Source organism: Heterocephalus glaber, unplaced genomic scaffold, assembly GCF_053883595.1.
Source record: "Heterocephalus glaber isolate CG9 unplaced genomic scaffold, H.glaber_assembly_v1.0 deba00001837, whole genome shotgun sequence".
NCBI classification, from domain to species: domain Eukaryota; kingdom Metazoa; phylum Chordata; class Mammalia; order Rodentia; family Bathyergidae; genus Heterocephalus; species Heterocephalus glaber.
Genome location: NW_028258493.1, coordinates 1 through 23,930, shown reverse-complemented (window position 1 = coordinate 23,930; position 23,930 = coordinate 1). Strand labels below are relative to the sequence as shown.

The 23,930-nt window shown below is 38.3% G+C and overlaps 1 protein-coding gene and 1 long non-coding RNA gene across 2 annotated transcripts in view; both read left to right on the top strand.

The window, feature by feature from the left end:
- Window positions 1–12,968, top strand: part of LOC101726718 (ankyrin repeat domain-containing protein 26-like) — a 74,181-nt gene extending 61,213 nt beyond the window's left edge. Inside the window, 2 exon segments of the mRNA XM_087204023.1 lie at window positions 10,326–10,539; window positions 12,779–12,968. Of these exon segments, the coding sequence (XP_087060149.1) occupies window positions 10,326–10,539; window positions 12,779–12,968 (404 nt within the window).
- Window positions 12,969–19,017: 6,049 nt separating this feature from the next.
- On the top strand, window positions 19,018–23,868 carry LOC147820591 (uncharacterized). Its single transcript, XR_015448379.1, has 2 exons — window positions 19,018–19,159; window positions 23,669–23,868. It is a non-coding gene; the product is annotated as an uncharacterized LOC147820591 (long non-coding RNA).
- The last annotated feature ends 62 nt before the right edge of the window (window positions 23,869–23,930 follow it).

Genomic DNA, 23,930 nt, shown 5'->3' with positions numbered 1-23,930 from the left:
TTTGCTATTTCTACTTCTTTGTCCGAGAAATATCTGTTCATTTCAGATGCCCATTTTTGGATTGGGTCTTTAAATTTGGGAGGTCTGATCTTTTTAAGTTCTTTATAGATTCTAGATAGTAGACCTTTGTCTGAGGTACAGCAGGTGAAGATTTTTTCCCACATTGTGGGTTGTCTCTTCACACTGTTGGTGGTTCCCCTTGCTGTGCAGAAGCTTTGTAGTAAGAAGAGATCCCACTTGTTGATTGTGCTAGTTCGCAGGCAACTGAGGTTTTGTTCATAAAATCTTTTCCTTCACCAATGCCTTCAAGAGTTTTTCCTAAACTCTCTTCCAGCCAGTTTAGTGTTTCTGATTTAATATTTAGATCTTTAACCCATTTTCATTTTAGTTTAGTGCATGGTGAGAGGTATAGGTCTAGTTTTAATCTTTGTCAAGTTGAAACCCAATATTTCCAGCACCATTTATTAAAGAAGCTATCTTTCCTCCAGTGAGGGTGTTTGGCTCCTTTTTGGAAGATGAGGTGGCTGAGTGTGTCTGGAGTTGTTTCTGCATCTTCTAATCTGTTCCACTGGTCCTCAGGTCTGTTTCTTTGTCAGAACCATGCTGTCTTTATCACAGTAGCTTTGTAGTACAGTTTCTAGTTGGGGATTGTAATACCCCCTACCTTGTGTTTCTTGCCTAGAATTGCTTTTGCTATTCTAGGTCTCTTCTTGTTCCAAATGAAGTTTTGGATTGTTTTTTCAAGGTCCATGAAGTATGCTGATGGAATTTAATTGGGATTACATTGAATCTATATGGCCATTTTGGAAGTGTGGCCGTTTTCACTATATTGGTTCTTCCTACCCAGGAGCAAGGGATGTCTTTGTATTTTCTGATATCCTCTTTGATGTCTTTTTCAAAGTGTTATAGTTTTTAGAGTAGAGGTCTTTGATTTCTTTTGTTAGGTTGATTCTTAGGTATTTCAGTTTTTTTAATGCTATTGTGAAAGGAATTGTTTGCCCTATTTCTGTCTCAGTGAGTCTGTTGTTTGTGTACAGGAAAGCTATTGATTTTTGTGTGGTGACCTTGTATCCACTTACTTTATTGAATTTGGTTATTAATTGTAGAAGACTTTTGGTGGAGTTCTTGGGGTCTTCTATATAGAGTATCATGTCATCTGGGCTGGGGATTTCGCTCAGTGGTTCTGCCACCTGCCTCGCAAGCGTAAGGAACCAAGTTCAGTCCCTGGTACAAAAAAAAAAAAGGTATGTCATCTACAGATAATGACAGTTTAACTTCTTCTTTTCCTATCTTTATTCCTTTCATTTCTTTCTCTTATCTAATTGCTGTGGCTAATGTTTCCAAAACTATATTGAACAGGAGTGGTGCTAGTGGACCTCCTTGTCTTGTTCCTGATTTTAGTGTGAAGGATTTCAGTTTTTGACCATGTAGTATGATATTGGCTGTTGGTTTTTCATAGATGGCTTTTATCAGTTTGAGGTAGAGACCATCTATTCCAATTTTCTGTAGGGTTTTTTTTTTTATCACGGCATATTGGATTTTTGTCAAATGCTTTTTCTGCATCTATTGAGGTGATCATATGGTTTTTGTCATTGGCTCTATTGATATAGTGTATTACATTTATTGATTTGCATATGTTGAACCATCCCTATATCCCTGATTTGAATCCCTCTTGGTCAGGGTGTATGATCTTCTTGATGATCTTCTGCATTCTATTTGCCAGTATCTTATGAAGGATTTTTGCATCTATGTTCATTATTGAAATTGGCCTATAGTTCTCTTTTTCAGTTGGGTCTTTCTCTGCTTTGGTGATTAAGCTGATGCTTGCTTCCAGGAATGAGTTTGGGAGGATTGCTTCCCTTTCAATTTCACAGCAGAGCTTAAAGAGTAGTGGCAATCATTCTTCTATAAACGTTTTGTAGAATTCAGCAGTGAAGCCATCAGGGCCCGGGCTTTTCTTCACTGATCATTTTTTAATTATGTTTTCAATTTCATTGATATTGGGTTGCTTTGAATTTTTAGGTATTCTTTGTTCAACTTTGGTAATTCATACATATCTATCAATCTGTCCATTTCTTTTGTGTTTTTTATCTTATTGACGTAAAGTTTCTCAAATTAAGTATTGTTGATTCTCTGGATCTGCTGGGTCCATTTTAATTTCACCCTTTTATTCCTAATTGCATGGATTTGAGTCTTTCCTTTTTTTGATAAGGTTGGCTAAGGGTTTTCTTCATTCATTTTTTGTATTGTTCTCTTTGTCTTCATTGCATTGATTTCTGCTCTGATCTTTATAATTTCCTCCCTTGTATGAGCTTTGGGCTTGTCCTGCTCTTCTTTTTCTAGAAGCTTGAGTAAGGTTCAGCATCAGGTTGTTTAATCGAGCTCGCTCTGTTTTCCTAATATAAGTATTCACTGCTATGAATTTCCCTCGTAAGACTGCTTTCATTGTGTCCAATAGATTCCGATATGTTGTATTGACATTGTCATTTAATTGTAGAAACTGACTTCTTCTTTAATTTCCTCTATGACCCATTGGTTATCCAGAAGTGTGTTGTTCAATATCCATGTGTTTATGAAATTCTTGCAGTTTCTTTTGCTGTTGATCTCCAGTTTCATCTCACTATGGTCTGATAATATACAGGGGATAACTTCAGTTCCTTTGCACTTACTTAAACATGTTCTATGAGCAAGTATGTGTTCTGTTTTGGAGAACAACCCATGTACAGCTGAAAAGAGTGTGTATTCTGATTTTGTGGGGTGGAACACTCTGTAAACATCTGTTAAGTTCATTTGTTCAGGAGTTTGAGTTCTAGTATTTTGTTGCTTATTTTTTATCTAGTTGATCTATTTGTAACAGAGGGGTATTGAGGTTCCCCACTACTATTATATTAGTGCTCATTTGATTTTTTCTTTTTTTTTTGGTACCGGGGATCAAACTCAGGACCTTGCGCTTGTGAGGCAGATGTTGAAATCATTTGGTTTTTTTTTTATCTCAGTTAGTATTTGTTTTATACAGGTGGGCGCACTAGTATTTGGTGCATGTGTATTTATGATTGTCATCTCTCCCTCTTGGATTGTTCCCTTTACAGGGATGTTGTGACCTTTTTTGTCCCTCTTAATCAGTGTTGGTTTGAAATCCATTTGATCTGCAAAGAGGATAGCTGCTACTACTTTTTTTCAAGTTCTTGTCACATGGAGTATTGTTTTTCACCCTTTAACTTTCAGCCTGTGTGTTTCTTTTTGAATTAATTGTGTTTCTTGTATGCAGCATATTGTTGGATCTTCCTTCTTGACCTATTCTGCCAATCTGTTTCTTTGAGTGGCGAATTAAGACCATTAACATTGATGGTTATAACTGGTATGTATTGACTTAATCTTGTCATGACTTTTTCTTTTTGTTGGCTTCACCCCCTTTGCATTTAATTTCTTGTTGTGCCTGATGGATTCATTCTGCTGGACTTCCTGGGATTGTGATCCTCATTGTCTTTTCCTAGGATATTTAAAATTTTTTGGAGTGCTGGTTTGGTATTCATGAAGGTCCTCAGGTGCTCATTGTCATGAGAGTATCTTATTTTTCTATCTATTTTGAAAGGCAGTTTTGCAGGGTACATCAGTCTGGGTCAGAGGTTGGTTTCCTTTAGGGCTTGAAATAATGTCTCTCTAGGCTCTTCTTGCCTTGAGGGTTTGTGTTGAGAAGTATGCTGTGATTCTGATAGACTTTCCTTTGCATGTGATTTGTTTCTTTTCTCTGCTTGTAGAATTTTGTTCTTCTGTTGGGTTTCTGGAATCCTAACTTGTATATGCCTAGGTGTAGATTTTTTTTTTTTTTTTAATCATGGCTAGTTGGAGTCCTATATGTCTCACTTATCTGTATGTCAAGTTCTTTTCCCCTGTTTGGGAAGTTTTCTGCCATTACTTTCATGAACATATTTTTATGTCATTAGCAGTATCTCCTGTTTCTTCATTGACTCTGATCAGTCTTATGTTATTCTTCTTGACATCATCTAGCAGCTGGTGGATTGATTTCTCATGGTCCCTTACTATTTTTAAGAAATTTTTCTTTTCCTGATCACTTATTGCAGTCCTGTCTTCTGTATCTGAAATTCTGCCTCACATTGGCTCATTCTGTGGTGTAAACTTTCAATGGAGGTTTTTTTTTTTGTACCAGAGATTGAACTCAGGACCTTGTGCTTACAAGGCAGGTGGTGGCACCAATGAGCTAAATCCCCAGCCCTCAATGGAGTTTTTAATCTCCTGGATATTTCTTTGCATCTGATTTATGGATTCCATTTGTTTCCTGTGTTGTGATTCCATCATGTTCCTTAGCTCCTCTGTTTTTTTAATCTGTGTCTGCTCTAGATTTATTAAACATCTCTTGCACTATGGACACAATCTCTTTGTTAAAGCAACTTTTTGCTCACCCAGTCATCTTCAGTTCTCAGCAAACCACTGAGGGGACTTTTCTCGGCTGCTAACCTCTGCACCAATTCCTGGGTTCAGAATGATGGCCTTCTGGATCCCTGCACTGCCCTGTTGTTTGGGTAGTGTCCTGGCTGCATCCTAGGCACACTTGGGATGTTATCTAGGCATGCATCTGGCTAGGGCCTGCCCTCCCTACATAGCTGTTGTCTGGGAGGGCCTTTGGCTGGGGACATGCACCCCAGTGGCTGCTGTCTGGGCAGGCTTTGGCTGGGGTCTGCACCCACTTACCAGTGGTATCTGGGTGGGCCTTGGGCTGTTGCTTGTGCACCTCTGCAGCTCGATTCCAAGCAGGCCTTTCACTGGGCCTGTAGGTCCCACCTGCTGGGGTCTGGTTGGTGACATGGCTGGGACCTGCCCACATCTGTGCCACTGTGGTCCATGCAGGCTTCTTGCTAGGATCTGTGTGCACTTACTGATGGTATCGGGGTGGGCCTGTGGCTATTGCTTGTCTGCCTGTGCAACTCTTTCTTTTCCAGTCGGGCCTTTGGTTGGGCCTGTGGGTCCAAGCTGCTGGGGTCAGGGCAGGGCCCTGGTTGGGACCTGCCTGCAACTGCAACGTTCTGGTCCACATGGGCTTCTGCATTCTTTTTTTTTTACTATGGCTTTGTGGTATATTTTGAAATTGTGATCCTCCATCTTTGGTGTTTTTGTTATTGTTTTGGGTTTTTTTTGTTTTGGTTGTTTGTTTGCTCAGGATTGCTCTGGTTGTTCTGGGTGCTTTATGTTTTCATATGAATTTTAAATTTGTTTTTTTCTAGTTCTTTGAAGAATGTCATTGGTATTTTTTTTTTTTTTGCTTAAATTCTTTTGTTGGTACATTTTACGTATACAATACATTTACATTTATCATTGGGTGCTTGTACCTGTACATGATGTATCTTAGTTCTTATTTTTTCCCCATTACCTGTGCACCCTTCCCTATTTACATACTTTGTTTCCATTTTTTTTCTTTTCTCATAATTGTTCCTTTCCATTCTTTCCTTTCCCCATCTCCTCTCACCACCCCTACCCCTTTGGTCCTTTTCCTGTTTCAAAGTATCAGTTATTAGTTGCTAATCCTTTTAATCCTTATTTACACTCTCAGTTTCTCACACTAGAGAAACTATTTGGTATTTACACATGTGTGTCTTATTTATTTCACTTAAGAGTATGGCCTCAATGTGCATCCATTTAGCTATAAATGACTCTAGTTTCTCATTCTTTATGGCTAAGTAGTACTCCATTTTATTAAAAAAACCACATCTTTATCCAGCTATTCCCCTGCTGGGTATTTTCCCAAAAGAATTAAAAGAATCATACCACAGCGATATATGTGTACCCATGTTTGTTGAGGCACAGTTTGTAATAGCTAAAGCTTGGAAACAGCCCAAGTCCCCATCAACTGTCATTGGTATTTTAATGAGTATAGCATTGAATTTATAGATTGCTTTTGGTAATATGACCATTTAAAAAATATTAATTCTGCCAACCCAGGCTCATGAAAGGGCATTCCATTTCTACTGCCTTCTTCAATTTCTTTCTTCTGTGTCTTGTAAATTTTATTGTAGAGGTCTTTCAAGGTCCTTGTTGGTTACAGTTATTCCTAGGTATTTCTTTTTCATAAGTATTATGAATGGAATTGTTTTCTTATTTCTTTCTCAACAGCTTCATTATTAGCACAGAAAAAACTTTTGACTTTCCTATCTTTATTTGTCTCTTGCCTACTTTGCTGAATTTATTAGATCTAAAAGTCTTCTGGTAGAGTCTTGAGGGTCTTCTAGATCATGAGTCCCCAAGCCACGGGCCAGAGACCAGTACTGTTCTGTAACTTATTACGAACAGGGCCTCACAGAAGGTGAACAGCAGGTCAGCACACAGCTTCATCTGTATTTATAGCTGCTCACCATCCCCTGAACTCCATCCACCTCCTGTCAGATCAGCAGTGGCATTAGCTTCTCACAGGAGTGTGAACCCTACTGTTAACTATAAAGTGCAAGGGATCAGGCTGTATGGGCCTCTAATGCCTAATAATACGGGGTGGAGTTGAGGCAGTGATGGTAGCACTGGGAAGCAATTGCAAATACAGTTTAATATTAGAGAAGTTTGACTGCACAGAGACCATAATCACTTGCTTGCAGAATTATATCAGTGAGTGGCAAGTGACAAATAAACTACATCTGTTGGCAGACCTTGTAGTGGTATGTGGGTTGATGTACTCTGGTTGTACACCTGCATCTGTTGGCATGCTTTAAGCCAAAATCCAACACTTAACTTTAGTCCATGTTGGCTCACTTATTATTTTATTTATCACTTCCATCCACTCATCTTTCCTGCACTCCACAGCCTCAGTTGCAGGTTTAGTAAGCCCAGAAGCTAACCCTAGGTAAAATGAGTAAAAAACCAATGCCACTGGGGAGCTGCTTTGAAAAGGGGAGAATAACCAATGATGAGACAGAAGAAAACTAAAGGACTGCTAACAAACCAAAAGCTGCATTTAAAAGAAAATACTAAGATTCTCACTTAAGTATGGATTGATGGCAACAGTTGACTCACATTCTCCTGTATAGTGTGTGGTGACCAGCTATCTAGTGAAGCCATGAAACCTTCAAAACTGCTTCACCATATGGAGACCAAGCACCGTGCATTAAAAGATAAGCCTTTGGAGTTTTTCACAAGAGAAAAACTGAACGTGAAGAACAGAAGCAATAATTGAAGACCACCACTTCATCAAATGTGTCTGTCCTGAGAGCATCACTCTTAGTGATTAACCACATTGTTCAGCAAAGAAGCCCTTTTGCTATTGAGAGTTGATCCTGCCTGCTGCTAAGGATGGTTATTATAAAGTTTTAGGAGACGGTGCAGTTCAAAAGGTAGCATATGTTCCTCTTTCAGCTCGTACCATAACTAGACAAAATGATGGAACCGAGGATATTGAGGCACAGTTGTATTAGGATTAATGAGTCACCATGGTATAAAATCCAGGCTGATGAGTCTACTGATGTTGATAACAAGGCAACAAGGCTTGTTTTTGTGTGATATATTTCTCAGGATGTGCATGAGAATATGTTATGTATGCTTTGGTTGCTAACCAACACCACAGTGTCAGAGAACCCACCAACATGTTCAAACTGCTGCATTCAATGCTCAGCACAGGTTTAAAAGAGAGAATAACTACCAGTAACTGACAACTGAAAGTAATTCCATTAACCAAACAGGACAAGGAGAAATAGTAATACAGAATAGATTTTTAAAATAAGCATTAGTGAAAGTAAAATTTATACTAAAGTGTATTTTTAAAAGGAAATAATTAAGATATGTTAAGTACATCCCTAAGATGAATGTTACATTGTATACTGCAAACATGCTAATTAATAGTTATAATAAGAGAACAACTGTGTGTGTTCAAGTTGGCAAATAAAGTGTCTGCATTCAAAGCCAAACGAATTATGGAGGCAATAAGTGAACATTGGGTTTTTGACATGTTTCAAACATTAACACAGATTCCAAAAGAGACTGAGCCAGGGCCTCTTTGGTCCCAGCTGAGGCATTATCACCTATCTCAGCTTTCAAAAGTTTGAGCGTTATGCCTCAACCAATGAAAGAGCCCCAGACTTGGAAGGAAATGGATCTGTAATCCACTTGTGAATCAGCTGGGTGAATCAGCTTTGCTCATTCTAGAGGATGATCAGAGATCATGCTGGAGATAACAACTGTTGGTAGCCTGAAAAGTATGTTTGAGACAAGTTTCAATTTCCATACAGTCTGCTTTAACATCAAGGTGGAATATCCTGAGACTTCCTTAAAAGCACTGAAAAGCTTGCTTCCCTCTCCAGCATCCTATCTTTCTGAAACAAAAAAAAAACAAAAATGAAAACAAACCCTTGAGGAAAAATCCAGTCTTTTTTGTTTTTCTTTTCATTTCTATTATGATCTGTGTCATTATTCTCTAATTTTATATATTTTTTCAAGATACCTTTAATTAGCTTTTTCTCTTTACTTCCTTCTCTTATTATTCCCTTTCCTTCTAATTTTGCTTTCTTTCTCGTCTCATTTCTTTTTCTGTCTCTTCTTCCTTTTTCGTTTATTTTCTTATTTCTTTAGAATCCAAGGCCCTAACACTGAGCTACATCCCTGGCTCCATTTCCTTTTCCTAATTTCTGTTACCTCTTTGATCTAGTTACTTAGTTATGTGTTACTTAGTTTCCATGTGTTACTTAGGTAGATGATTATTTTCCAGACATATTTTTGTTATTGATCTCTTATTTGATTGTTTTGTGATCAGGGAACATGTTTTGCACAGATTAAATCATTTTGACTTAATCCTTTTACTAATATGATCTTAGAATATGTTCTGTTTTCTTAAGAATGGTGATGTTCAGGTCTACTCTATTCTGATTTTCTGCTACTTATCCTATAATTTATTGAATAAGGGGTATTGAAATCTCAGATCACACTTGTGAATTTGTCTATTTCTTTTTGCAGTTCTATCAGTTTTGGCCTCAAGTGTTTTTGAAGCTGTTATTGGGTCCATAAATGTTCAGGATTATGTATCTTCTTCATTAATTAAACCTTTTATCATTATGAAATGACCTAGTTTGTTGTAGATGATAGAATTTTATTGTGAGAGGCCTACTTTGGTATTAATATAGCCACTTCTGTCAGCCTTCTTTTGTCAAGTGTTAGGGTGGTATTTTTCCATCTTTTTAACCAATTTGTGTCTTTAAAATATATTTCTCAAAAGCATCATACTTTTCATGCATTCTGACAACTTGCCCTTTTTTTGCTTCTTTTTTTTGGGTGGTGGTGGGGGTACCAGGGCTCAAACTCAGTACCTTGCACTTAGAAGGCCGGCGCGGTGCCTCTGAGCTAAATCCCTGGCCCAACAATTTGCCTTTTAATTGAAGTTTTTAGGCCGTTTTCATTTAACATGAAGTCCCAACCCCTATGCAGTCAAAATCTGTATGTATATTTTGACTCTTCCAAAACTTTACTGATGCCTGCTGTTAAGCAGAAGCCTTACCAATAACATAAACAGTAGATAAACATAAATTTTTACATGTTAAATGTATTACATATGGTGAAAAATGCATGAGAACTGTAAGAAATCCCTTTTCACTGTGACATTTTACTGGAGAGACAAGCTGCTCACATGGAGATGATTATCCTTCTGTGGCCTTGTAAGTGGATGCTCTAACACGTGAGCTCACCACAGTAGCAACAGGAGGTGTCTCTGAGGTAACAGGTGATACAGACCTATATTTTTGTGTTTGTATTTCTCTTGACTTCAGATTAAAGTCTGTGTGCATAAATGTTGGCAGATTTTAACTTTTTATAATGGATCTGTATCTATTCTATTATCTACATATATTGCATGCATTTGTGACATTCTTTTTCTTTTTTTAATATTTCTAAACTGTGTGGTTCATCTGTAAGGTTTTTCAAATTATCTGAATACCAATAAAAACCTGACCTGTACAGTTCACATCTGTGTTGTTCAAGGGTCAGCTGTAGGATTGTTTTTCCTGCCATTTGATTGCTGTCCATTTCCATTGCTACAAATGCAATTTGGATTTTTAAAAATACCTTTCATGACTATCTTCTCCACTAGATTTTAAGATAAACAAGAGTAGAAGGGGCCGGGGATTTAGCTCAGTGGTTCTGCCATTGGCCTCACAAGCACAAGGACCCGAGTTCGATCCCCAGTACCAAAAAAAAAAAAGAGTAGAAGTCTACCCTATCTGAAGAACTCATCAAAATGAGCTCACACACTATATACACACTTACTCAGTGTATGAATGATTGAATTGAAAATGTAATCTTAATACACAAAAAGTACTCATTTCCATCTTTTCTCCCTGATACAGATTCTGTTAGTGTATTAAAAATTTGGGATGCGTTACATTCATATAAAACATCAGTAGACCTTAAAAAAGATCATGATGAACTGCTTATAGGGAAAACTAAAAAACTGGAAAATAAGGTTAGAACACTATAGAAGGAACTAACAGAAACAAGAGAAGTGAAATCACAGTTAGAACATGAGAAACTACATCAAGAAGGAGAACTTGGCAATTTAAGGTGTGGTATCTCTGTTTTAAAGAAATGTTTAAACTATATAATGAATATGTACAGGAAATTTTGTAATTGGTGCTTGTCGTTTTGCGGGGAAGAAAACTTACTAGTCTGTAGAGTACGAGTTCTTGGAAATGATATAACAAGTTGATAATTGTGAATATATCTAACAGTTAAATGCATACTCTTCTAAATAATAATTTTAGTGGTTATCCAGAAATCTCCCTATTTAGCAAATAGAATTTTGTGGTTTTGTTTTTGTGTTGTAGTATTTCTAAACTATGTGGTTCATCTGTAAGGTTTTTCAAATTACCTGAATTTCTCCCAATAAAAACCTGACCTGGGGCTGGGGATTTTGCTCAGTGGTTCCGCTGCCTGCCTTGGAAGTGCAAGGTCCCAAGTTGACATCTGCAGTACCAAAAAAAAAAAAAAAGAAAAAGAAAAATCAAAACCTGACCTGTACAGTTCAAATCTGTGTTTTTCAAGGGTCAGTTTTAATCCTTAATGCAGGATTATTTTACTGAAGTATAAGAACTATTTAAAAGGTCTTTGATCAGTATTTCTGAAGTGTTCTCAAGAAAGTTTATATTAATTTACAGTTTCTCCAACAATAGAAATGGCCATTGTCTTTGTTACTTTTCTTGTTGCTGAGATACCCAGAGTTAAAGCAGGAAAGGTTTATTTCAGCTCACCATTTGTAGGAGGTTTCAGTCCATAATCGGCTGGCTCCAAGGCAGGGTGTCAGGGCAGAGGAGCATCACAGAGGAGAAACAGTCCATGGCAAAGCAGGGCAGGTAGAAGTCAGTAAAGCAGTGAAGTAGAAAGCCTCAAGTGACAAATGACCACATTAGCCCTCTTTCTATCCCTTATATTTTACCCAAGCTACCCGCCCTTACTTCGGGTAGCACTCACACCCAGGAAGGGGCACCCTTAATCCCACTCAGAGCTATGCCAAACAAATCAGTAGACCAATTTAGTAATCACACATCCTTAATCCCAGCATCACACACTAGATTCAGCCACCTCTGAAAAGGTTCCACCTGTGACCTCATGAAGCTTTGTAGGACATTAGACACAAGCATAACAGCCATTTTTTTCAACCTAGAAGAATGTTTTAAAAGTGTAGTTTGCTTCCTCTTTCTTCTCCTCTTCCTTCTCCTCATTTTCCTCCCCCAGCTGTTATTCTCAGCATGCATGAAATAAAAAGCAAATGGAAAATGACACTGATTAGTTTATCCAACTTCTCTCTCACAGGTAATATTAATTCATGTTTCTGTATTGAAAGAATATATTACTGTTTGGGGTTAAATATTTAGATCCTGTCTTATTCCAAAGAGATGTTTAAATTGTTTATAAAATACCTAATAGTCAACAAGTAAGTTGAAATTATCCCCCCAAATAAGCATAGGAAGTGTGATAACAGGTACTAGACTCCTTAGCCTTGTCTTGGATTATATAGTGACATGTTGTGTAAAAAAATATCTGAAGGTCCTGTCTTACAGTATAAATCATCTTAGGGATACCTGTAATGTTTCATAAAAGGAAAATTTTATCTTTAATTTGTAAACATTGAATTTTTTTTTTTTTGTTACCAGGGATCGAACTAGGGACCTTGCGCTTTCAAGGCAGGTGCTGGAACCACTGAGCTAAATCCCCAGCATAAACATTGACATTTGAAAAACCTAGTTAAGTTTATGTTTAATTGAGGAGTAATGACTATGTAAAAAAGGGGTGTTTTTGTTTTTGTTTTTGCTTTTGCTTTTTTGCTTCTCTTTTTGTTTACCCGTACCAGGGATTAAACCCAGGGAGTACTGAGCTACATCCTCAGCCCTCTTTTTCTTTTTTGAGACAGTATCACCGGGTTGCCCAGGCTGGCCTCAAACTGATGATCCTTCCACCTCAGCCTCCCTAGTACCTGGGATTGATTACAGACATGTTCCATCACACCCAGCTAAAAAATAGTTTAAATTTGTAACTTTACTAATTTCAAAATTCCTTTTCTATAATATTTACAAGATCTAATAGTAACAAATTCAACAGAATATTTATTACTACCCTTCAAGTGTATGTGTCCTTTAGAAGAGATTGAAGTGAGAGAATTAAAATATGAGAACTAGGAACAAAAAATATTTGAAAATATAGAAATTTTATTAGGGTAACAAATCAACATATGCAGAGCCAGATCACTAATGAACTTTTTATTCTCTAACAAACTGCATTTTTAAATAAGCATATTTAACTGCAGATTTGCCTTACAACAAGAAGAGGAGAAGAATAGAAATGTTGATCAGTTTTATGAAAAAATTAAAGAACAGTTAAGAAAAAAAGAACAATATTATCAAGAAGTTGAAGCAAAACAGCAACTTGAAATTTCTTTTTGAACACTAGATATTGAACTGAAGACTGTAAGAAATAAATTGAATCAGGTAGATTAATCTTTGATAAGTTTCATATTTCTGTCATCGATATTATAGTATTTCTTTGATTTAACATATAGACATGTGTTGCTTAACAGGGATACGATCCAAGACATGTATTTGGCAATTTCATTATTATGCAAACATCGTAAGTGTATGATCATGTCCACTTACAGCATCTGTCACATCACTGAGCAATGTAATAATATAATCTTAAGGGCCATAGTCGAGTGTACCATCCATTGTTGAACAAAATGTGGTTATACACCATATTACTATATTATTAGGTTGCTGGGATTAAGGGTGCCTCGCCGTGGTTTGGCGTGCTATCCATCCTAAGGACGGGTAGCTTGCATAGAATATAAGAGACAGAGGGCTGTTGTCATTGCTTGTCCCATTGTTCTTTTTCGCTGCTTCGCTACTTGTTGCCTTACTGCCATCTGCCTGCCACAAACTGTTTCTTCTCTAGAATTCTCTCTTCAGGTTACCTTGCATTGGAGCCAGCTAACCGTTAACTGAAACCTCTACAAACTGTGAGCTAAAATAAACTTTTTTTCTATTTTTGAGTGTTGAGTATTTTGTCTTGGCAATGAGAAAATTAGCTAATATCCAAAGGAAATGAAACCCAGTAAGTCAAAATTATATTTGCACTACCATGATTAATGATCTACTGTTCCTAATAGCCAAAAAAAAAAAAAAAAAAAAAAGAGGAAACAAGTATATGAGACCAACAACTGATCAGTCAATAAAGAAAAAGTGGTATATATACAAGGAGAGAAAAGCTGGTTGAGATCCCTTTATTCCTAGTTAGCAAAGCACAAATGCAGATCATTTCCTGTTATCTGTTCTGTCTAGAGAGGTGTGGTCGAGTAGTGAAGCAGCAAAAGTTTTAAAGTTGATTCCCAACAGCTTTGGAGATTGTACCTTATTCAAGATTTGTCAAACAACTTCTGCTGAGTTACTGTTTTCTATTTGTGTCTATCTTACTAGCAGAGAGAGAACAGTCCCATCCTGTAGCTCAATTCTTTTTTATAAATCTTTTTATTGGTACATTTTAGGTGTACTGTATAGTGACATTCATCATTGGAAATTTGCACCTTTACATAATCTCTCTTGTTTCTTAATTTTCCCCCTTCCCCTGCCCTCCTGTCAACCCCTCCATCCCTCCTTATTTACAAAGACTTTGTTTCCATGTTTTCATTTTCTCATCTTAATTCCATTCCCTTCTTTCCTTTCCCCTAGCCCTCCCACTTCCTTCCCCTTTGCCCCTTTTCTTCCTATGTCACATTATCTATTATACCTTTTAGTCCTTATTTACACTTTCAGTTTCTCACACTAGAGAAACTATTTGGTATTTACACACGTGTGTCCTGTTTATTTCACTTAAGAGTATCACCTCAATGTGCATCCATTTAACAATAAATGTCTCTAATTTCTCATTTTTGAGGGCTGAGTAGTACTCCATTTTATAAAAAAAAACCCCACATTTTCTTGATCCAGTCTCCACTTGATGGGCATTTGGGCTGCTTCCAAGTTTTAGCTATTACAAATTGTGCTGCTATGAACATGGGTGCACATATATCACTGTGGTATGATTCTTTTAATTCGTTGGGGAAGATCCCCAGCAGGAGAATAGCTGGGTCAAATGGGACTTCCAGTCCTAGTTCTTTGAGGTATCTCCATACTGATTTCCACAGTGCTTGCACCAGTCTGCACTTCCACCAGCAGTGGAGCAGGGTTCCTCTTTCCCCACAGCCCCGGCAGCATTTGTTGCTGATTGATTTCATGATAGCAGCCATTCTTTCTGGAGTGAGGTGGAATCTCAGCCTTGTTTTCATTTGCATCTCTCAAATGACCAGTGATGGTGAACGTTTTTTCATATGTTTATTTGCCATGTCTACTTCTTTGTCTGAGACATGTCTGTTCTTTTCAGATGCCCATTTTTGGATTGGGTCTTTAAATTTGGGGTCTGATTTTTTTAAGTTCTTTATAGATTCGAGATAGTAGACCTTTGTCTGAGGGACTGCTGGTGAAAATTTTTTCCCACATTGTGGGTTGTCTCTTCATTCTGCTGGTGGTTTCTCTTGCTGTGCCGAAGCTTTTTAGTAAAAAGAGATCCCACTTCTTGACTGCTTGTGCTAGTTCACAGGCAACTGAAGTTTTGTTCATAAAGTCTTTTTCTACCTCAATGTCTTCAAGAGTTCTACCTAACCTCTCTTCCAGCCATTTCAGCGTTTGTTTTTATATTTAGATCTTTAATACATTTCGATGATAGTTTAGTACTTGGTGAGAGATAGAGTTTTAGTCTTTTTTTTTTGTATTAAATTCTTTTATTAGTACATTGTAGGTATACAACACAATTACATTTCTCATTGGGAATTGTACCTTTATATAATGCATCTTGGTTCTTATTTTTTCCCCATTCCTAGCCCTCCCTTCATGCCCTCCACCCTTCCCTATTTACAAAGACTTTATTTCCATTTTTTCCATTTCTCATCATTTTTTCCTTTCCTTTCTTTCCTTTCCCCTGTGCCTCCCACTACCCCTACCCCTTTGGACCTTTTCTTCCTATTTTACATTATCGATTATTCATTCTAATCATTGGTACATTTTAGGTATACAATATGAGTGACATTCATCATTGGAAATTTGCACCTTTACATAGTCTCTCTTGGTTCTTATTTTTCACCCTTGCCCAGCCCTCCCTTCAACCCCTCCAGTCCTCCCTATTTACAAAGATTTTGTTCCTATTTTTCCATTTGCTCATATTAATCCCATTCCCTTCTATCCTTTCCCCTAGCCCTCCCACTTCCTTCCCCTTTGCCCCCTTTTCTTCCTATTTCACATTATCTATTATACATTTAGTCCTGATTTACACTTTCAGTTTCTCACACCAGAGAAACTATTCGGTATTTGCACATGTGTGTCCTATTTATTTCACTTAAGAGTATTGCCTCCATGTGCATCCACTTAGCTATAAATGTCTCTAATTTCTCATTTTTTATGGCTGAGTAGTAGAGAGTTTTAGTCTTTGGCAAGTGGAAACCCAATTTCTCCAACACCATTTATTAGAAACACTATCTTTTCTCCAGCGAGGGTTTGGTTCCTTTGTCAAAGATGAGTTGGCTGAGTGTGTCTGGAGTTGTTTCTGCATCTTCTAATCTGTTCCACTGGTCCTCAGGTCTGTTTCTTTGACAGTACCATGCTGTTTTTAATCACAGTAGCTTTGTAGTATAGTTTCAAGTTGGGGGTTGTAATACCCCTTGCCATGCCTCTGTTACCTAGAATAGCTTTTGCTATTCTGGGGCTCTTGTTGTTCCAAATGAATTTTTGGATTGTTTTCTCAAGGTCTGTGAAGTTTGCTGATGGGATTTCAATTGGCATTGCATTGAATCTATATACCAAGTTTGGAAGTATAGCCATTTTCACTATGTTGATCCTTCCTACCCAGGAGGAGGATATGTCTTTCTATTTTCTGATATCCCCTTCAATATCTCTTTTCAAAGTGCTCTGGTTTTCAGACAAGAGGTCTTTTATTTCTTTTGTTAGGTTGTCTCCTAAGTATTTCAGTTTTTTGGATGCTATTGTGATAGGAATTGTTTGCCCTATTCCTCTCTCAGTGAGTCTGTTGTTCGTGTAGAGGAAAGCTATTGATTTTTTGTGTTGACCTTGTATCCAGCTACTCTACTGAATTTGGTTATGAAGTCTAGAATGTCGGAGCCCGCCATCACTTGTCGAACAGCACCTGAATGGGGGAGTGAGGATGAAGAAAAAGAAAGACAAAGAGACAGAGTTGGGGGAGCTCCCAGCATCTGAGCTACTTTTTTGACTTTACTGCTCTCTTTTATGGCACTCAAGAATAGGAAACATCTTACATAAGGCACATCTGGAAATTCCCCAGGCCTTGAGACAGTCCCATGTTTTCTTTTCCCTAGCTCCGTGTCTTTGTGCTGTTCTTATCATTTTCTCCTACGCCTAACTTCAGAGCTGGGCAGCAAGCTCTACAATATTTCACTTAACCCTTTCATAGGAAATCCAAGTTGTCCACCTTAATACTTACAGAGCTGTTGGCTCTCCACATCTCCCCCTGTTTAATATATTATGGTCAAGGTCCCTTGATCATGCAGATAGACTGTGCCTATCTTAGGTGGGGAACACAAAGAAATCCCTTACCCGTCATGGAGTCAAGAGTGTCACAGTACTCTTGCTCTGTCTTAGGTTGGTGATTTCCTGTACTCCTCTTACCCGTCATTGACTACCAGCCTCTGCAGGGGATTACACCATGGGCCTAGGTGGCGCAGCATGTAATTGTAGACCATGGATACTTCCAGCCATCCTTATTAAAGAATGCAAAAACACCCACAGTAGCACCGGAAGGATCATGTATCCAAGAAGTAACCCTCCTCCAGTGGTTACTGTGGAAATGAGTTACCATGTAAATGTAGATGTGGATGGCAGAACTTTTCTAATTTGTTTGAAAAAATCCTGTGCAGCCTGGGCTGCATCAAATTTTAGGGGTTCTGCAATTTAAATATCCAAATCTAAGAACACATTCGCAAAACCATTATCTGATTTTCAGTTCAGGTGACACAATTGCTTATTTGACAATTGAAGTTAATTACATTATAATAATCATAATCTTTTTGAACATTAATATTTCCTACAAGCAATACCTAAACGCATGACATATGCAGTGACTTTTTTTGGGGGGGGGGGGATGACAAGAATTTTCAGACCAGTCCAAAACATAAGTATCAAATCCAGTAATATTATATCTCACAGGGGCATCCGCCACACATCTGTTCTGTGGAACAGTCTTATTGGAGCATTAAAAGTTTGAGGCACTATCCTGTATAGTTGAACAATCAGACCTTGTTCTTGTCAGGTGCTGCCTGCTCATCTCCATTTTTTCAGCTTGTTGGATGTACAATAGGTGGATCAGGTACATAAGTCCAATAAACTCTCCCATTAAGAGTCATCATCGGATTTATCATCAGGACAGTTGTCGAGATCTCCTCCTCCCCGGGCCACAAAACCGCGGAATCCTTCACTTCTGATCCCCCGTATTCAGGTCCCTGTTCGGGAGCCCGCTGTCACTTGTCGAACAGCACCTGAATGGGGGAGTGAGGATGAAGAAAAAGAAAGAGTCAGGGGAGCTCCCAGCATCCAAACTACTTTATTGACTTTACTGCTCTCTTTTGTAGCACTCAAGAATAGAAAACATCTTACATAAGGCACATCTGGAAATTGCCCAGGCCTTGAGACAGTCCCGTGTTTTCTTTTCCCTAGCTCTGTGTCCTTGTGCTGTTCTTATCACTTTCTCCTACGCCTAACTTCTTCAGAGCTGGGCAGCAAGCTCTACAATATTTCACTTAACCCTTTCATAGGAAATCCAAGTTGTCCGCCTTAATGCTTATAGAGCTGTTGGCTCTCCACACTAGAAGACTTTGGTGGAATTCTTGGGGTCTTCTATGTAGAGTATCATGTCATCTGCAAATAATGACAATTTGACTTCTTTGTTTTCTGTCTTTATTTCTTCTATTTCTTTCTCTTGCCTAATTGCTGTGGCTAATGTTTCCTAAACCATACTGAACAGGAGTGGCAGTAGTGGACATCCTTGTCTTCTTCCTGATTTCAGTGTGAAGGATTTCAGTTTATGACCATTTAGTATGATATTGACTGTTGGTTTTTCATAGATGGCTTTTATCAGATTGAGGTAGAGACTGTCTGTTCTGATTTTTATAGGGTTTTTAATCATGAATGGGTGTTGGATTTTGTCAAATGCTTTTTCTGCATCTATTGAGATGATCATATGGTTTTTGTCCCTGGCTCTATTGATATAGATTGATTGAACTACTATGATTGCCATTTAGGCATCCCTGGGATGCTGCAAGTCCCTTGCATCAAGGAAATAGCCCAGTACCTCCCTTGTTCCTCCCCTCTAGCCCTACGGCATTATGCTGTAGCAGCTTCCACATTAAGAGACTTGATCAGAAACCTGTCTAGGTCTCCACTCTCATTCTCTTTCCCTGGTCATTCTTTCTTCCCCCTTGGGGATCAAGGTTGACTTGCCTCCAGGAATGAATTTAGGAGTATTGCTTCCCTTTCAATTTCATTGAAGAGTTTAAGCAGTGGCAGCAGCAGTTCCTCTCTAAATGTCTTGTACAATCCAGCAGTGAAGCCATCAGGACCTGGGCTTTTCTTGGTTGGTAAGTTTTTAATTACATTTTCAATTTCATTGATTGATATTGGGTTGTTTAGAATTTTTACAACTTCTTCATTCAACTTTGGTAATTCTTAATTGTCTAGGAATCTGTCCATTCTGTATTGTCTATCTTATTGGCGTATAGGTTCTGGAAGTAGGTATTGATGATCCTCTGGATTTCTACTGGGTCTGTTGTAATTTCACCCTTTTCATGCCTAATTGCCTGGATTTGGGCCTTTTCTTTTCTTTTTCTGATAAGGTTGGCTAAGGGTGTGTCAATTTTTTGATTCTTTCGAAGAACCAACTCTTGGCTTCACTGATTTTTTTGTATCATTCTCTTAGTCTCCATTGCATTGATTTCTCCTCTGATCTTTATAATTTCCTCCCTTATATGAGATTTGGGTTTGTCCTACTCTTCTCTTTCTAGAAGCTTGAAGTTCAGCATCGGGTTGTTTAAATTGGGCTCCCTCTGTTTTCTTTTCTTTTTTTTTGGTTGTTGTCTTAATATGATTATTCACTGCTATGAATTTCCCTCATAAGACTGCTTTCATTGTGTCCCATAGATTCTGATATGTTGTATTGTCATTGACATTTATTTGAAGGAACTGATTTCTTCTTTAATTTCCTCTGTGACCCATTGATTATTCGGAAGTGTGTTGTTCAATTTTCATGTGTTTATGATGTTTTTGGAGTTTCTTTTGCTGTTGATCTCCAATTTCATTGCAGTATGGTCTGATAATATACAAGGGATAACTTCAATTCCTTTCCACTTACCTAAATATGTTCTATGAGTGAGTATGTGTTCTATTTTGGAGAATGACCCATGTGCCGGTGAAAAGAATGTGCATTCTGTTTTTGTGGGGTGAAACACTCTGTAAACATCTGTGAAGTTCATATGTTCAAGAGTTTGATTGAGTTCTAGTATTTCATTGCTTATTTTTTGTCTAGTTGATCTATCTATTTGTGACAGTGGGGTGTTGAGGTCCCCCACTACAATTGTATTAGTGTATATATGACTTTTCATGTCCGTTAGTATTTGTTTTATATAGTTGGGTGCACTAGTGTTTGGTACATAGATATTTATGATTGTTATCTCTTCCTCTTGGATTGTTCCCTTTACAAGGATATAGTGTCCTTCTTTGTCTCTCTTAATCAGTGTGGGTTTGAAATCTACTTCATTTGCAAAGAGGATAGCTACGCCTCCTTTTCTTCAGGTTGCCATCACATAGAGTATTATTTTCTACCCTTTAACTTGCAGCCTATGAGTTTCTTTTTTTTAATTGTGTTTCTTGTATGCAGCATATTGTTGGATCTTGCTTCTTAACCCACTCTTCCAGTCTATTTTTTTGATTGGTGAGTTGAGACCATTAACATTGATGGTTATAACTGATATGTATTGAGTTATCATTGTCATGACTTTTTCTTTTTGTTTGATCCTCCCCTTTGCTTTTAATCTCTTGTGGTGCCTGGCATATTCATTCTGCTGGGTTTCCTGGGGTTGTGATCCTTGTTTTCTTTTCCTAGGATATTGTCTAAAATTTTTTGGAGTGCCGGTTTGATATTCATGAAGTTCCTAAGATGCTCTTTGTCATGAAAGTATCTTATTTTTCCATCAATTTTGAAAGATAGTTTTGCAGAGTACATCAATTTGGGTTGGAGGTTGTTTTCCTTTAGGGCTTGAAATACATCACTCCAAGCTCTTCTTGCCTTGAGGGTCTGCACTGAGGAGCCTGCTGTGATTCTGATGGGCTTTCCTTTGTATGTGATTTGTTTCTTTTCTCTAAGTACTCATAGAATTCTGTTCTTCTGTTGGGTTTCTGGAATCCTAACAATTATATGCCTATGTGTAGATTTTTTTTGATCAAGGCTAGTTGGAGTCCTGTATGCCTTGCTTACCTCTATGTCAAGATTTTTTCCCCTGCTTGGCAAGTGTTCTGCCATCACTTCTGTAAACAGTTTTTTTTATGTCATCTGCACTCTCTTCTGTTTCTTGACTCCAATCATTCTTATGTTATTCTTCTTTGCATCATCTAGCAGCTGCTGGATTGATTTCTCATGGTTTTCTTTTCCTGGTTACTAATTGCAATCTTATCTTCTATATCTGAAATTCTGTCTTTACATTGGCTCATTCTGCTGCATAGACTTTCAGTGGAGTTTTTAGTCTCCTGGAAATCTATTTGCATCTGTGTTATGTATTCCATTTGTTTCCTGTGTTGGGATTCCATCGTGTTCCTCAGCTCCTCTATTTTTTTATCTGTATCCTCTCTAGATTTATTAATCATGTCTTGCACTATGGGAACAATCTTTGCTGTTATGTCAGAAAGTATTTCTGCTTTCATTTTTTCCAGATCCTCTTTCGTTGCTAGTTCAGGTAGTCTAGGTGGTTGAGTATCAGCGTGTTCCATCTTGTTTCCCTTTGGGGTTGCTATAGGTAATCTGGAAGTCTGGTTCTGTGGCTTGTTTACCTATCTTCTCATTTTGACAGAGGTGTGGTGTTGTGGTGTGGTGTGTGTGTTCCTGGTCCCTGCGCATCTCACCTTCTCTATGTTGGGAGCCACGGCATACCTACCCGGAAGCCTCCTCCTGCCTGGGAGCCATGTCATGCTGACCCAGAAGCCTCCTCTATGCTGGGAACCCTATTTTATTTCATAGAGGTTTCAGTCCATAATTGGCTGGTTCCAAGGCTGGGATGGCAAACAAGCATCACAGAGGAGAAACAACATGGCACACACAAGGCAGCAAAGATGACAAGAGCTGTAGCTCAATTTTTAATGGAGGCTTGAGAAATGGCCCTACCAGCATCTCTTCAGGTCACTCTGAGACAGAGGATATCTGATGATCATGGAAAGTGTTACCTTTCACTTCACTGAGGAGTCCAGTTAGGGAACAATAGTTATGCAGAGATTTTTCTACTGATTACCCATTCCAGTGGTCAGGAGCCAGTTTCCACTGAGGGACCTTCAAGCATCTGCCAGAGAGTAGCCCTGGACATGACGTTTCAGATGTAACTCCAGTTTTCACTAGTTCCACCACAAATCAGAGATCTGTCTCCAGAAAGGAATCTAGCTGCCTGTCTTGCCAGCATTTAGTCTACAATTTATTAGCCAAAGTATCTTTCTCATACATAATTGATAAGAGCCAGACCTATGAAGAGAGAGAAGATTCTCCTTTAAACTAAATGTGTTTTGGTCCCTTAAGTGCTGTGCTTATGGTTTTCACCCAGAAGTGGGTTTTTTCCACAGGGTCTCAGGTGCAGTCTCCCAAGGAAGACTGTTGCCCAGAGCACTAAGCAGGGACATCACATTCATGTGCTTTCCTGGACAGACAAAACCTCAATGTCTCATCTAACCCAAAGAAGGGTGTTTCCTGATCTAAAATGACTTCCCTATCTTTGGCGTTGGCAAATCAATCATTTTCTAAGGACTTAACTTAAAGGCTCTTAGGAGAAAGACATTGAGTACTTCAGAGATCCTTTCTGACTTTACATCTCTCTATAAAAAGGAGAGTATAAGATTGGCAGGAGAGATTGGAAATGAGACCGGGAAAGGAGGTCTTTTCTTTTCATACTCTCGGTGAGTTATTCAAACAACTTGCCCCTGAGTCATCACTCTCAACCTGGAAAGGTGAGAGTGGGGAATCTCAAGAGTTAAGACTGCCTCCCCACCAGTGAAGATGAGACCAGAAAGGAAACAGGCAGAGCTGGCTCAGCATTTTCTCTAGAGTATAGAGAAGGATTGGGCTGGACTGCTCAGTGAAACCTGTCCCCCAAGTCTTAAGAGCAGCTGGCGGCCTAGTGCCTTATTAATTGACAGCTGGGGTCCCACATTTTATCAATAGGCATGTATATTTTTCAACTACAAACTAGATTTTGGAAAGAGACTTATTTTTACTACATTTTCAAAATACTTGTAATTATTGGTAAAGGCTGTTAGATGGGAATCTAACATTACTTTTCCTCAGCATTGTCTAACAAGTCAATCAAGCAATCAATATATAATAGAAACATAAAACCTTGTCTACAAAAGTAAAATGTCCTTTTAAAGAAACACCACCATTTTAACAAAATGACAATGTATAAGAACTTAAAGTACAAAGCATTTATAAGGGGCACAAGCAGGGCCAAGCAAGAGAGACAATTTTGGTTACTTAATATAATTTAGCAATCAATAAAAGTAAATTCTTACCTCCTATTAATTATTATCTTGGTGGAACTTCCAATAATATCATGGGACATATGAAAATATTACATTTCCCAACCTGTTAACTGTATGGTATGCTGAGTTCTTGTTCTCTAGAAATTGAAGAATGAGTCCTAGGAACATGGGGTTTAAAAGTAGGAAGATATTTATTGATAGGAAAGCTCTTGAGGGGCAGGAGGGGTCCGAGTGGGCAGCCCTGCACTTTCAAATGTATACTCAGGAAGCTGTGACTGGGAGCCATCTTGAGAAGGTTCTATTGAGGTGGGACGGGCGATCCTGACACTTCTCAAGAGGTATTCCTCATTTCTTCCCAGGGCTGAACTAACACAACCAGGCACTGCACAGCAACTGAAGGCGGCATTTACTTTGACTTTAGCAAGTTTCAAAATGCAGACCCATTCCTGATGACTCTGCTATGAAGACTCTGGATGATTCTGTCTCTGTTGCCATCCTCAGTTAGGTCCTTGAAGGGCCCTTTGCCTGTTCATGATCAAATAGAAAGTCTGATGCTGCACATGCCGTGAACTGTTTTATTTCCTAGGTTATCAAACTCTGAATATCTTTTTCTGGTTCAGT